This window comes from Antedon mediterranea, chromosome 2 (genome assembly GCF_964355755.1).
Source record: "Antedon mediterranea chromosome 2, ecAntMedi1.1, whole genome shotgun sequence".
NCBI classification, from domain to species: Eukaryota; Metazoa; Echinodermata; class Crinoidea; order Comatulida; family Antedonidae; genus Antedon; species Antedon mediterranea.
In genome coordinates, this window is record NC_092671.1 from 34,651,380 (window position 1) to 34,668,308 (window position 16,929).

At 33.1% G+C, this 16,929-nt stretch overlaps 1 protein-coding gene across 1 annotated transcript in view; it reads right to left on the reverse strand.

Moving 5' to 3' along the window:
* LOC140040867 (low-density lipoprotein receptor-related protein 2-like) overlaps positions 1–16,929 on the reverse strand; it is a 121,847-nt gene that overhangs the window by 77,609 nt on the left and 27,309 nt on the right. Inside the window, exons 8-22 of the mRNA XM_072087113.1 lie at positions 15,911–16,071; positions 14,841–15,064; positions 12,087–12,284; positions 10,565–10,779; positions 9,394–9,534; positions 8,895–9,101; positions 8,046–8,247; positions 7,510–7,666; positions 6,801–6,897; positions 6,026–6,163; positions 5,205–5,329; positions 4,420–4,564; positions 2,609–2,725; positions 1,453–1,569; positions 326–445 (exon numbers count right to left, since the gene is read on the reverse strand). Coding sequence (XP_071943214.1) covers positions 326–445; positions 1,453–1,569; positions 2,609–2,725; positions 4,420–4,564; positions 5,205–5,329; positions 6,026–6,163; positions 6,801–6,897; positions 7,510–7,666; positions 8,046–8,247; positions 8,895–9,101; positions 9,394–9,534; positions 10,565–10,779; positions 12,087–12,284; positions 14,841–15,064; positions 15,911–16,071 — 2,364 coding nt within the window. The remainder of the gene's footprint in view (positions 1–325; positions 446–1,452; positions 1,570–2,608; positions 2,726–4,419; positions 4,565–5,204; positions 5,330–6,025; positions 6,164–6,800; positions 6,898–7,509; positions 7,667–8,045; positions 8,248–8,894; positions 9,102–9,393; positions 9,535–10,564; positions 10,780–12,086; positions 12,285–14,840; positions 15,065–15,910; positions 16,072–16,929) is intronic.

Sequence of the window (16,929 nt, forward strand, 5' to 3'; positions counted from 1 at the left end):
TATAACCATACAATTTTCCTCCATAGTATGCCATAGCAAAGCGAAATATAATTGTATGAAAGATTCCAAATAAAAAAGAAAATGTTATATCTTTCTTTCCATGACTTTTTAAGCCATGGCCTGGAAAATATTTTAGTAAAAAGAATTTCAGTCATAGGTTCATCCATCAACAAAACAAATTAATTTTTCTACTGCAAAATTTCACTCATACCAATAACTGATACAAATCAAATAATCATAGAACCAGTCCACTATAGAATTTAATTAAAACCAATTCCAAATGTTATTAATTTATATTTCACATCCAAAGGGGGTAAACACTTACCACAGCCCTCCTCATCACTACCATCTCCACAATCATTGTCCCCGTCACATTGCCATAATGGATGCAGACAGCGTTGTACCGTTTTACACGAAAAGTAGTCCAAAGGACAAGTAACATCATCTGTAATTAAGAAACAAACCGGATACTTATTAATATTCAACATATTCAATATAAACATATTAATAAATGTAATACTGTGATGATCCAGTACAACATCACTTAGAAACACAGTGAGTTACGTGGCGCGGCGTGTAAAACATTGTCGAGTGATGATGTGGGATAATCTTTGTGAGTTCGAGTCCCCGTAGATGACCTTTATTTATTTATCACCAAACGCGAGTTGCCACACAAAAATAACACAGTCAGTATCAAACTCCTCAAGAATTTGCTGGATTTTATATGTTTAATGACAGAGACGCAAAAATGACTTGGTCAATATAATCGTACTCAAGGAAATATACGATTTACGATCCTCGTAGCGGTAGTCATGTGATGCAGTTTCAACCAATCATGTTCACGTATTTATATAGGCTATGTAATATACACTATTTGAAAGCTTGTAAAACCACAAAGATTATTAACATTAAAATCGCTTGATACCAAATTGGAATGTCGTTTTAAGAGAGACTGTTGTAATATTAACAATTTGTGACATTTTTAAGGTCAAATTGTGATTAAAGTATTTAAATACAATGTTTTTAAATACAATTAATTAATTAACAATACAATCAAAAATATCATTATTTTTAAACTAGTTTTCTTTCTTCTAACCTGAACAAAATAATGTGTTTTGATGTACAGTATATATACAGTTAGAACCTATTAAGGTTATTCCCGTGAAACAAATATAGAAATATATTATGTTTTAAACACTGCGACCAACCTCTAATCAGGGTAAAATCTTATTAACAAGACACTTTGTTGGGTGTTAAAGGTCTCCTATCATATATAATCAAGGCAGTGTAAACATTTCATCTATGTATACCAATTTATTGATCTGAGATTTTGATCTCAGCTTTTTGAATAAGTGAATAATAAAGTTTATAGTTTAAGTTTAATAGGGTTCTACTGTATTACATGAAAAATGTATTTTAATTTAATTAATAATAAATTTAATATTAACCTACCACAATTTTCTTCATCAGAGCCATCTCTACAATCATTATCCGTATCACACAGCCAGCTCTGTGGTATACATCTTGAGTTGTTACATTGAAAGTAAGATGATCTACACACTGGTGGAGCTTTAGAAAAAAAGAGTAATCTTAGTGAGTGAATAATAATATTGGCCTATATTATGCGATTTGAATATTTCATATTTTATGTGTTGTACTGTATGTATGTTTTATCGAGGGCCCTGAATGATCAGTTCTATTGGAACTGGATAGGCTACCCTCAGTAAAGATGGTAATAAATAAATAAATAAATAGTGCATTATTAGAAGTTACCTTTATTTATTTTTTATTTTAATTATCATTTATCTATACTGGATGATGTCTTCAGTCAAAGACTGGTCTCCCAGAAGGCCCAGTTATGATCAGTGGCTGTGTGTGACAGTGACTAGCACCGTGGTAACCCCCCACTCGTCTCAAAGGATGTACTAGGTTCCTTAAAGTGCACATGAGCTAGATGTGTAAACTGGACCTACTGTATGGTTTATAGTTTTTATCCAAAAAGACTCGTTCTACCACCAGAACCATGGAACTAGTGAGCCTTGAATCCGTGCCAATGTTATGGCATCGTAATTACGGTTCCACTGTCTTAACTGCTTGGCTACTCACTCTTAATTCACCCATTCATCTTTGTAGGACATCACCAGGATTTATTATGGACTGTACCATTGTTAGATTGGGGTAGATGGGATGGGACAAGGTTATTTTCCAGGTCTAATTATCTTCTATGTTGTGTTGGATGAACAAACCTAATCTTTTCAGCTCATGGCTAGTAACAAAACCAGTGTGGTGCAAGATTAATAATTTTGTGAATATACTATAAAGCAAAGTTTGTGCTCCAAAGGTTATCAAATAGTGTGATGGATTGAAGGGAAAGTATATGTTTTCTTTTACTTTATGTCTTCTATTTTGGTTTGTTTTCTGCTTTACAATGTGCTTGCTACCAATAAATAGCAATATCCCTGACCTAGCTCATTCTTTATGACATGTCCATGAATGAGATCGATATTTACCTTTTGCATCTGTATCATAATGTCATTATATAGTCCCTACTAGCCCAACAACTTTTCAAAATCGTATGAATGTTAATGTTAACATAAATGTCACTTACTACAATCTGCTTCGTCCGCTCCGTCATTGCATTGACTGGTACCGTCACACACATAGCGATTATGAAGACATGACCCATCTCCACATTTCATTGCATTTGGTGAACAGGTAACTTGTCCTGGAAAAATAATAATTATACAGTATTTTTATTCTATTAATTGAACAGTATGTCACATAAGTTTGAAATTTTATTTACTTACAAGATGATAGTAGGCACGATAGAAATTCGCATACACTTGTCAAGTCGCATGCATCATGCTTTTTTACCTAACCTCAAGCTCTCACACTACATGCCTAAACTCTCACGGTTTTTTACAAATCTCAATTTTTATATTATTAAATGAAAATTTAAAAAAAAAATCTGTTATTTATTATGCCTAGAATCGCTGACAAGCTAAGCAACATAACAGTCAACTTGTGGGAATCCTACAATTCATCAAATCTATGTCTACAGCTTTATTCAGAGACTAAGGGTCGCAGTCTTTAAACTTGGTGGGTGGGTGCAGCTTGGAATAAGAAAGAACGAGTTTGCATTCAAAGGTCATTGTAAGTCACCAAAAATGAATTCTGTAGGTACAGGGAGGTCTACTGTTGTACAGTGAATCAGGGACATTTCAGCACAAGACGTTTCAACCCACTTTTGTGAGGGATGGGAGGCAGCAGCAACCTCAAACCTACCATGTATTCATTCACAACCACCTGTTCTCATTTTAAGCAAATTTCATGATATACCTTACGCTCCTACTGTTTCTTCTCCTTTCACCTTTTTAACACTTTGACTGCCAGAGGTTTTTCCAGTTAGAAACTGCCACCGCCAGCGTTTATAGCCCAATTCGATATTTTTATTAAAGCTGATTGAAACTATGTATGTGATCTGATTTACATGTAATTTAGACTAAAATAATCATAAAGATTTTAGCTTTACAATGGTACCAAGAACGATTTTCAAATCGCAATATGTAAATCGTAATAATAAAATGAAAGTAACCCACTTTTTGAGTTTTTCGTAGTTTCTCGAGATATTCGCGATTTTGTGCAAGATATCACAATATGAAAATATCGCCCGATGAGATCAACAAACAACGAAAAAGTTACTTACACGGCACCGGTAGGCCTATAAAAACAAGTTATCACTATCTAAAAATGTATTACATTTTATAAATCTTAAATCTTACATCAATGTTTTGCCAAAATCCACATAGTAAAGACACCAGGCCTAGTTAACTAGGCCTAAAGTTGGTCCGGAACCGTTTTACGACTAGGCCTAGGCTAGCCTAGTACTACTAGCCTAGCTAGTAAACTGATGATAATATTCATACCATTTCTAAACAAGTTTGTGAAACACCAAAACAATTAGGGTATACATACAATAATAAAATTAAAGACTTCATATTGAAAATTCATCCATTATTTTTTATTCAGATAACAAACAAACATGCCAATCCACATAAACCTTTGTAATGCTTCGGCGGCATAGCTAGCGCGCGACCGATACACAATGCGCCAAACCATCGCTGTACGCGCTACTGTGATGCGCGGTGTATGTTATTTCGACAGGTACCATTTTGACAATCGTTCGTAACCAGATTAGTTACTTTCAAAAAGTAAAATATTCACGGTCCAGACCGAATATAGTGTCCATATTTATAGTATATACCAATAATTAACCTATCGTGTTCGTGTTTGGCAGTCAAGCGTTGTGTTTCCAAAAACGAAGATCTTCGTGTTTGGCAGTCAAAGTGTTAAACCAAATTTAGTTCCTGTAATTGCTGATTAAATTTTTTAAGTGGATGTGTACATTCATTGACTCACCACAATGGGATTCATCACTGTTGTCATAGCAATCATTATCACCATCGCATTGCCATGAGCTGTAGATGCATCTGCCATTGTCACATTGGAAGTTGACAGAATCACAGTAGCTTGGTGGCTCCTCTCCACTGTTATCAACACAATCCTGAAAATTTGAAAAATATTTTAGTGATAGTTATTGATGAGACACAAGAGCAGTATTATTTTCATTATTATTATTAAGTAACTAACTAGCCAATTACAGGATAAACTATTTTATAATTTATCGAGCTTAAGTCTCATTTGAGGCTTAGGGAGTGGAGTTGAAAGAATCGTGAGTTACGACTTTGGCACTGGGACAGGATTGAAACCTGTACCTTGGGATTAGAAGAACCATCAAGCTACAGCTCCACTCAAACTATTATGTTATAAACTCCATTCCACTATTATGTTATAAAATGGCTACTTATGGTAGCTTTAAAATCTAGATGGAGGGGCTTAACATAAACTGACTGAAATGAATCTCCATGAATTTAAGGTGAGTGATGCCTCCCCAGCAAAATTAATATAATTACACTATTATTTCTTTAGGCCCTCAGAAAAGGATTGGCAAGCATTTCATAGGACAAACACAATGCTCTACACAAACACAAAGTCTTGTGGAGTGGTGATTTTTCTACATTGTTCAAAACTCCATAGCTACTTCATATGCCCTGAACAACATGCAAAACATGCTTTTTTTAAAGTGAGCCCTCTACAATTGCATGCTTGTACTATGTGTGCTTTGAAAAGTAAATTATTATCACCTGCGAATTACTAGCCAGTTTTCTTCCATATCTACATCCACAAACACGACTTGATATTCCAGTAGGAAAACAGAAATCTTCACATTCTGCATTAGCAAACACACCATTGTTACATAACGATGTGCCTAGAAATGGAAATGAAAAGATAATGTTACAAAAACAAATCTTATTTTTGTAAATTACTCTTTAAGTAAGAGTGAACTGGTAAAAGTCATTTTACAAGGGTAACTCCCAGTCTATTCAGCTGTAAATGAGTACCTGGTTAAAAACACTAGGGAGGATAGGAACTAGCCATCCTACCACATAATGCCGAGGCTAGTATAGTAAAATAAGCTCCTAACAGCTCATTCCCCTATGTTCAGAAATGAATACGGTACTACCTTTTAAGTCTCGGATACAGAACTTATTTTGTATCCTATCCCAAACTATTGTAATGTTTTAATGTGACAAAAACTCTTAAAAGATCAGTGTGTTCATTATATCATTTTGATATTTTCATTACCATACCCATAGAGATATTATAGTGATAATATCTATATTCCATACCACAAAAAATAATATGATTTTTTTATATATTCAGAGAAGGAAGTATAATTTTATTCTAATTGTGATGTTTTAATGTGACAAAAACTCTTAGAAGATCAGTGTGTTCAGTATATTATTTTGATAATTTCTTTACCATACTCATAGAGATATTATAGTGATAATATCTATATTGAATACCACAAAGAATAATATGATTTTTTTTTCATATCCAGGGAAGGAAGTATAATTTTATTTTAAAGACATTGTTTAAAATATTATCATCATAATAGCTGTACCAGTGTGTGTCGATGTACTGTATAGTTTCAATTCTAGAATGTCGTCCAAATAAGAATGTACATTTGTCTGGTATCCACCAATCAGCTTTTTAATGCGCTCTATTGACTTGCTTCGGGAGTCAGTAAAGTATACAAAAGCTGAAAGTGTAAAATCAGTAGTAAATATCTATTCAAGAACATATATAAACCAGAATCCTGCTTAAAAAAAAACAGACTACATGTTAACTATTTTATTCTTGAAATTACGATTTATTTTGTCAAATTTGTCCTACTAGAAAATGGATAAAAATGAAATTTCTAACTCAATAAAAATACAGTAGGTAAAAATTATTTCCAAACTCAACCAACCGCAAAAGAAATTCGCCAATAACAGGAGGGTTTTATATAAAAATGAAAATTCTATTATTCTATAATATTATACCACTATTATATTATTGCCCATTCAACAATAGAGATCTACAATTGTATATAGTTGATCTACTGTATTGAACAATTCATTCTGGGATCCAAGTAGTTTATAATAAACAATATGTTCAATCTTTAAAGCTATTAAGCTTTAATTATACAAAACGCAGCCAGTTTGTTCTTTATTTTTTAACAACACATTGTATGACTATTGTTTATTTAAATAGATTAACCATCTGGCAATAAGAAAAACTATATTAAGTTGATTGTTAATTTAGTTCATTCAACAGTAAAATCATAAATGCAAGCAATGCATGTATTATTATTGAATAAAAGCATCTATTATTAATAATTGATACAGCATACTCACAATCATCAACAGTAATACCAAATGGGTTTGCAATACTTGCTACCTCAAGTTGTTGACGATTACCACCGGTTAGTGATGCACACTCTATTCTATTCAGCTGCAATAAATATATACAATCAAATTATTAGCTCAAGGAATAAAAGAAAATTTTTTCCAAAAGTTTGGCATTTCCAGTTGCAGGACTCTTCCACCATACCTATGCCCCAGGCATCTGGTATGGTATATAATAGAACACTCCTGGAAAATTAATTTATTGAAATATTTTATTTATACTGGGCAACCTCTTCATTAGAAGAATGGTGTCCAAGAGGGCCCAGCTATGATCAGTGGCTGTGATGTATTAGTACACCAGGGTAACCCCCTACTCATTTCGAAAGATGTACTAGGTTCTTTAAAGTAAACATGAGCTAGATGTGTACACTGGACCTACGGTTTATAGTCCTTATCTGAGAAGACTTGTTCTTCCACCAGAACCATGGAGCGAGTGAGCCTCGAACCCTTGCCGATGCTATGGCTATGTAATTACGGTTCCACTGTCTTAGTCGCTTGGCCACTCACTCACACCTCTATTATTGGATATGCCCAAATATGGTAGTGATATGATGTCATATCATGTCCATATATGGGCACATCACATTTTTTTGTCACATAAACTTTGATAGTGTAGACAGAGCTTAACTCCTTGGTAATTTAATTTAAAATGAATTACTTGATTGTCTGTCCAATAAATCTTGTCAGAAGAGTAGTCCAGAGTCAACCCATACGGCCGTCCAATGTCGGTGTTGACAATCTCCTCACGACTACTCCCATCCATCAGAGCGCGCTCAATAACAGCAGGTCGTTCATAATCGACCCAGAACATCAGTCTAATTAAACAAAATGTATACATACAGACTTCACATTTCAAATAAAAGTTTAGCTTCAACAGATGTTCTATGACACTTTCAAGATGTTGAATGTGCATAGACCAAAGCATGTTATTTTAGTGCTGCACATGTACATGTTTGTAAAATATTAAATTAATATTATATTTATTATATTCCTATTTAATTATTGGATATTTTAGGCCTATCAAGAATTGATTTGTTGACGAAGCTGGCCAAATTTTTATATTATTCTTGTCATTTGATTTTGAGAATTGTAGGTCACATGACATTCAATAATTACTCTATTGAACCCATACAACATTAACAGTGCATTTATCGCTATATGTGAGTGCAAATTTGTATTCATTTGTATACTAACCCTTTCGTAGGGTAAATAGCTATCGCTCTAGGACTTCGTAATTGGGTGATCAGTGTCCTCTGGTATACTTGAGTTAAGTTTGCGACTCTAATTACAGTAATTGTATTGAGAGTATCATCTGTGAAGTAGAGGTTCTTGGTCGTCCAATCAAAGGCTAGGCCTGCAATCGCATAGTTATGAGCTGCCAATACTAATTCACTCTCTGCAAAGAATATTATAAATCATCATCTATAATTTTTTTATTTATTGCAATATCCTGACAATATATGCCTCAGAAATTACAGGCTAGGAACACCTATACGATGTAAGTCTTTAGATAGTGGTGCTGCACTGACTTAGAGAAAATGTCTGAAACTATCACAGGATTTTAACCAAAGATCCTGAGATTGGTAAGCAATTATGTCTACCACCAAACCGCCATAGTGATACTCATCTATTCAATGACGTATTCAACAGACTGAGAGAAAACTGACAGAAACAATGTCTATAGGAGAAACAATGACCTAGGGGGAATATTAATTTTATGCAAAAGAAAGGTAAAAACAAGTGACATGTTGAATACCTACATTATACATTATGTGGCTGCAGAAAACAGACATACGTTTTGTACAGAATCCAAAATGATTAGTGTGAATGAATCTACTCTTAAACATTAAACCGATTTTTCAGTGTGAACATAGCTATAACCACACTAGAGTGTGTGGTAAAATTGTATTACTGAAAATTATCAAACAAACTCAAATGGTAGTGATATGACATTATCGTTTCCATCCATATATGGGCATGTCACATTTTGTTGTCACATAAATTTTGATAGTGTAGACAGAGCTTAATTCTAAGTAGCATCACCTGTTCCATCTCTTTTCACTCTGTATATCGTGTTGTCTATTGAATTTGAATAGTAGATATACTCATTAGCTGCATCAAAGTCTATTCCAACTATATATCCTCTTCTTACACTCAGAGGTTGCATAGCATCGGTAGCTGATGAGTCTGGTGTTTTTACAGCTCCGTTAACAGTGTTTGGTGTTGTATACAACAAGAAATCCTGCAAGTCTTTAAAAGAACACAAAATTCATTAAACTGTAGAACATTCATTAAGGGGACACTTTTGGGATTCCAACAAATCCCCACCCCCCCCCCCCCCACTCTGTCCTTAGTGTTGAATAAGTGTCCAAAGGAGGGGTTCCACTGTATAGGTGCTTTTAATATTCTAGGACTAGGCGACAATTAACTCTACATTGCGGAAGCCTACAGTTGTCAGAAACTGAATGTAGTACTTTCAATGGGATTAGTCTCTGTCTTAAATACAAAAACAGTCAATAGCAGGTAAAGATGATGAACTTACAGACACATGTCTTTTCATCAGACTGCAGCTGATACCCATTAGGACATCGACAGCGATAGCCAAGATCATCGTTGTAAGATAGATGCGATAGAATACAAAGATGTGAACATCCACCATTGTCTGTTCCGCATGGGTTTGACACTGAAACCAAGATTATATATTAGGCTCTGTGTACACTATTAAACTAGTTTGACAAAAACGTATGATGTGCCCCAATACGGTAGTAATATTCCCAAATATGGTATCATGTCCGTATAAAATTGGCACATAAAGTTTGATAGTGTAGACTAGACTTAAGAATATATAAAATGCATACAAGTACCATACTATCTTAATTAGAAATAGACACACTTGCATGACAAACAAATTATGCTAATGTTCTCATGTTTGTTTCCTTCTTTATTTCCATTCACATAATAATTAACATACATAAAGTACAAAGACAAAAAATAGAATGGAAAGGGGGAATCTCGGAAGCATAGCATGTGCTAGGCTTTACGCTCACAGACAAAACTAAAGCATGGTTCCCACTAGCGACGCAACACAAGGACGTAACGTAACGCAAGTGAATTGATCAATCACACGCGATGGCTTATTCGCTTGTGATTGCTAACTGTCTATAACTTCGCATGTCATTGGTTAAAACACTTGCGTTGCATTTACGTCCTTGCGTTACGTTCTAGTGGGAACCAAGCTTTAAAAAACTAGACTAATTATTCGATACCTGCACAGACAATTTTGAATGTTAGCCACTGAGCAAAATGCAATTTAAAGCTCTGTCTACACTATCAAACTAGTTTGATATGCCCAAATATGGTAGTAATATGCCATCATCGTGTCCATATATGAGCATATCACATTTTTTTGTCACATAAAGTCTGATAGTGTTAAAAAGTTTGCATTTAAATTTTCCATGATGTAGCATTCTAGCTCATGGTAATCCAACCTCTAGTTAAGAAGGGGATAAAGCATCAAGAATAATTATAATACACATTTCTTAAACATTGTGTCTTTTTTATCGCTTGCAAGTGGTAATGAATTGTATGTGGGTTTGTTTTTTTAAGTTTCATGCATCTTTAACCATAGCTCAGTAACATTAAACCAATTTAAGGAAATTGTACTGTACATATATAAAATGGATACTATGTGGTGTATATAAATAATTACTCACCTGTGGGCTGCCTATTTGGATGTATTATTTTAGCACTATACGGTCTTATACTGCCAGTTGATTGATGTAAAACTAACTTCTGGCTGTTGGTGAGGTTAAATCTATTTATCCTATTGATATTGAGGTCAGTCCAATCTGAATATACGGCATATTGACCGAACACGGAAACATCGTATGGATGCGGCAATTGACTACCTCCTCTGTAAATTGTTTGTCTGAAAATTAATTAAGTATAATATCTGTTTAAATTTATATTTTGAAATACTAAATGAAAAAACATGTGTTGGAAATATAAAGTTATGTACTGTACATTGAAAAACGAAAACACAAAAGGAATATACAAGGAATTGTGTGATGTTACATAACTATAGAGTCAACTCCAGTGCATATAGCACAAAGACTGATACACCGTGTAGAGAGTCCACATAATATGGCTCATCTTTTATGCAATATTCAATTACTTTTAACAAGAAATTATTCATCGTATGGCCATTTTCAAGTGTATTGTTCTAATTTATGCTGTTTTGTTAGTATTCATAATAATGTCACCGACCCTGTATATATCCATGAACCAAGAATTGAGTTTAGTTTGGCAAGTGGGCTTTCATCAATGCCCATATATCATTCCCACATCTACAGTTTATAGGATACCCTAGGATTGGTCAATATCCTTTTGATAATAAAAAATATCACATACCTGTAGGCTCATTCTATAAATTGACAAGAATATAAGACAAAAATAAAAGACCCAGCTGTTATATTATTTAAGGTAAGTATTGTTAAGGGATACCTTGGGACCAAATAAAGTGTATCCCCAATAGGGGTGTCCTCTTAATAGAAAGTTTCATGTGAAAGTTTCCATTTAATAGGTGTCTCCTGAATAGAGTTGTCCAAAAGTTCTACAGTAATTGCTCTTTATTAATTGAATGGGAAAGTATCTCATTAATAGTGATTCCTCTGAATAAGGGTGTACCCTGAATAAAGGTATGTACCGAATAAGGGTGTGCCCAGAATAAAAGTGTGTCCTGAATAAGGGTATGCTCTGAATAAAGGTGTGCCCTGAATAAGGGTGTGCCCTGAATAAGGATGTGTCCTGAATAAGGATGTGTCCTGAATGAAGGTGTGCCCTTAATAAAAGTGTGTTCTGAATAAGGGTGTGCCCTCAATAAAGGTGTTTCCTGAATAAGGGTGCACTGAATAAGGGTGTGCCCTAAATAAGGGTGTGTCCTGAATAAGAGTGTGTCCTGAATTAAGGCGTGTCCTGAATTAAGGCATGTCCTGAATAAAGGTGTGCCTTGAATAAAGCTGTGTCCTTAATAAGAGTGTGCCCTGAATAAAGGTGTGTCCTAAATAAGGGTGTGCCCTGAATAAAGGTATGTCTTGAATAAAGGTGTGCCCTGAATAAAGGCGTGTCCTGAATAAGAGTGTGCCCTGAATAAATATGTGTCCTAAATAAGGGTGTGCCCTGAATAATGGTGCTCCGTATATGGATGTCCCGAAGCATTGTATTTTGCAAAATCACCTTTTTAAACCATCGTAAGTGACAGAATCTAAAATGTCTAGTTTTCCGTCAACCCAATAAACACGTTTCGCTGCCATGTCTAATGATATTCCATTAGGCCAGTACACCCTGGTGTCAACAAGTGTCAAGAAGTGACTTCCGTCCATGTACACCCTGTCAATACGATGCTGTGATCCATAATCTCCTAAAAACATGTATCTGGAAACAAAATTAATAAAACATGTGTATTCAACAATAGAAGCACAACATTTTAATAAATTACCATCTATTGGCTTATGCTAAAATATTTAATATATATATATATATATATATATATAATTATATAAATCTAGTTTTTGTATATAGAAGTTCACTGTGAAACTTATGAATTAAGGCAATATTTTTTTATTATATAACAAAAAAAATAATTTGTTAAAATGCATCTGAAACACCAGCATTTAGATTCATTTGGAAAAGCAGTGTTATATAACTGATATGGGTACTTACTCAAACGAAATGAAATAAATAAAACATTAAATTATAAACATTCTAAAACAAAAGGGTAGAAATATAAAAGACAATGTAGAATTCTAAAAAAAAAGAATAAGAAACTTTTATTATCATAAAATAATGTGCCACAAATGATGATGTAAGGATGTATGGGCAAAATAGTCACTAGGCACTTATACATGGAAGGAAGGAGAATGCGGATTGAGGAAGGGGTTGGAAAGGGGGTATCATAGGGTTGTTGGGGCTGTGGTAGTGGTCTCTAAAAATGACCAGAATTGTACTGGGAATGTTTTAAACTTTAATCACCCTCATGTAGGGGGTTGAGGGTTTGGTGGCGTAATGGAGTATCTAATGACATGAATTTTACTTGGAATGTTTTAAACTACCGAGTAGTAAATATATCATATCATATTAATTGATTTTAAGGCAAATTTTTGCTTCAAGTTTAAATTTCATAATGATCTGTAAATCTATCTTGATCTAGGCTAGAGCTGATTCTTAATTCTCAATGTCAAACCCTTTAATACAGTTATTTATAATTAATCTGTCCCATTTATTATTATCCTCAAACCACTTCTATTTTTCTTGTGATCCATTTCTATTTTTCTCTAGTAAGTACCTTGGATTTGTTTATTTGTATATTGTTCACTACACACAATTAAAATAAATTTAATACATAATTTTTTTAACACAAAAAAGAGTTAAATAAAACAGATACTGTAAATAGATTTGCACTCTATACAGTAACAGTAGGCCTACATTAGAACTTCTGAGAACCAACAAAGAGTCCCCTTAATGAATAGAGGTTGGCTGTAAGGAATATTCTATTGTACAATAACCTCAAAGCACAGTGGATTAGATATCCTATACAACAACTTTCATCTCCTCTAAAGCGTGGTTCCCACTAGCGACGCAACACAAGGACGTAACGCAACGCAAGTGAATTGACCAATCACAAGCGATGGCTTATTCGCTTGTGATTGCTAACTGTCTATAACTTCGCTTGTCATTGGTTAAAACGCTTGCGTTGCGTTTACGTCCTTGCGTTACGTTCTAGTGGGAACCAAGCTTAAAGATTCCTTCATGTCGTAAAGACTGTTTGGTGTGCAGATTTTGGCAAAAATAATTCCACAATATGGCCACCAGTTAAAAAAGTGTTGGTTATGATAATGCATATAACCTAATAATAATAGCAAATTGCTTCAATCAACAAGGTAGAAATTAAACATGTCTTTTCTAAACTTGTACAGTACTGTATCTCAATTATTGTGTTGCATTGTACAACAATATCACATCTGTTTTGATTTGCAAAATTGGGAAATTTCTTTTACAGTACAGTACCTCAAAGGTCTATTCGTACATTGTACAATACAATTACCATTGTTAAAATTGTGCTCATGAAAGATTTTTTAATAATACCTGTATCAAACTTTCCTTTTAAAATTTCTTTTCAACAACCAAACCTCTTTTTAATATCCTTTTCAAACTTAAATTTTTAAACATATTTAGATATTTCAGAATTATTACACGTTTTTAGACATACATTCGCAAACCTTGCAAAAAATCTTTGGAGAAATTATAGTTGGGCACCATTTGATATGCATTTGCTGTGATTGGTCAGTAAAAAAAAACAACAGCAGCTACACTATTTTGGAACGATGAATAGAATGCAATGTAGGAAATAATCAAAGTAAGTTGAATGCAAAGACCAACTTTTGGTTGTTTATATCTCAATGAGATTGTATGTGGTTTTGTATTATAATGTTCTTAGTCTATATATAATAATATTGTTAAATTTAATATATCAATGTTTTTCTCCTTGAAATTTTATATTAATGTTTTAATATTTGTAATCAACTCGCTATTCAAGAGTACATACCTACTATTGCAAAATATATATTTTTATTCAGTTAATCCATATTTATCCGTAAATCATTGACAAAAGGGAGGTTTCGCAACCTTACGAATACGATAACGAAATCCTCTCTATTGACTATAGGCAAGGGAAGGTAGGTCATTAAAAAAGGCAGTGCTCCAACTTTGGATGCGTAGTAGAAGAGTTATAAACAACGGTTTATTGAATACAGAATGATGAAATATAAATTGGAGAGACGATGTAATCGATTGAAAAAATAATCCCACAAGAGTTAAGCTGACAGTACATACATAACAGATCTCTATGGATTGCCTACAGAAATATGATACGTGATGTTTGTAAAAGATCTCTAAAACAGATTTTTAATCATGATTAACTTCTGAGCTCACCCTACAGTGGGATCAAGTGCCAATCCTCTCGGCTGCTCCAGTTGAGAAATTATTAATGAACTTTGACCTGTGCCGTTAAGCTCCGAGATAAAAACCCGATCAGATATGCTCTCCACAATATACAGCTTTTGTCCAATCCAGTCCACAGCAACGTTTTCAGGAACAGATCGACCAAGATCCATTATCATTTCAGCCGAAGGATTTGTAAGATCACTTCTAAAAATCTAAGGATTTTTTAACAAAATAGAAATAATCCCAATTAAGAATAAGATGCTGACATTTTAAACAGAAATTAAGTTTTAAGAGTGCTTTAATAAAGTCAATACTAAAATGGGGACTTAACCCATTTTAAAAACAATGTCAAGTACTATCTTAACCGTGGGAACTATCTTAATTAATGCAGTATACAAATTCTAGTTTAACAAATTATTGTCAACATATAAACCTATCCTATTATTGTCATTGTTAGTAAAAATTGTGAAAATGAGAAAAAAAATGTTGCAGTAGCATATGACAGAAATCTATTTATCTAAAGAGTATACCTTTTGGACTTAACAAAGTGTCCTCTTAATAGGGTATCTCCTGAAACTGATAAGGCTCAAAATTATGGTAAATCCAGACTCAAACCAGAAACCAAATATCTACAAATAAACTTTTCTCATTGGATAAAAAATATATATAACACCTAAATAAATTCCTTTCATTTTATCGGACGATTGTGGGTCACATGGCATGCAATAGTATGCACTACTGAACGGTCATTCAATAGTACTTTTTTCTTATATAAAACAAAATTGATGTTTCATATTTGTGTAATGGTACAAATAATGGCATGAGGTGAATGATGAAAGGTTATATTTCATCATTCTATAATATTAGGTGTAATTTTTAAATTTGTTAAAAAAAGAATAGAAGGTGGAGAATAAATTAGTTATGAAGCAATTTTAAATAAACACTAATATATAGAAAATTTGACTATACTATATGTTATATATTATATAATGTATTTTTAATTGACCAAGAAGGGGTTAAATATCTGTTTTCACTATGATTTGCTGCTTAGGTCTTACCTGGTCTAGTGTGTTATCTGTCCAATAAACTTTATCATTAGCATAATCAACATCCAAACCAATAGCTCGTACACCCTGTAATATCTCTCGTTTGTTAGTTCCATCTAAATTTGTTTTGTAGATAGATGTACCAGAAGAAAATATGACATAGGGACTTGGAGCTGAAATAAAATAAACATTAAAATATTCTTCATCCTTATTCTTCTTAAATAGCTGTCTTATTTCAATAACACTGACTATTACATTCGTAATATACTGCTTTATTTATATTGATATATTTTAATTGAGAGATTAAAATGTAATAGTACCAGACATACTCTATGTTATGCTTTGTTTCTGTTTGATTTTTTCTCTCTTTTAAAAATTTGTTTGCTGCCTCTTGAAAGTTAATTTTTTTAATAAAACTGTTTAGGACTAATAGAATCATTCAATCTAATAGTTTTTAATTAGCAATAATAGTTTAAAGTAAGAACTATATTTTGTATATATATCAAAATAATTGTAATTTCAATTATACTACTACATTATCTCCTTATTGTCAAAATACATTACATATTCAAATTAACCAATAGATGATTATGTTAAAATAACATAGTTGAAAACCGACTCCAAATAACGAGAGGCAAGCCATGATTCAATGTTTCGATCTTTTTTTCGATTATTCCTGATAATGATCAAATAAAGATCAAAATGTTGAATCATGGCTTTTGCCTCTCGTCATTTGGAGTCAGTTTTATACTATGTTATATTCAAATTATATCTGACCAAAAAGTCAAATATAGATTTTACTGATTACACACAATAAAGATAATTTATATTATTATACCCAAACTGGCAGGTTATAAGAATAACATACTTGATCAGACAGAGTAATAATATAGCTCAGGGCATGATACCCAAGAATGAGGTCAAGATCAATTTTTATTTTTAGGATTATGAAAATCTGGAAAAGATGAATTTGAAATAGAAACATGTTTAAAATAGATTAAATTAATCCTCAGGCAAAGTAAATGAAGTTC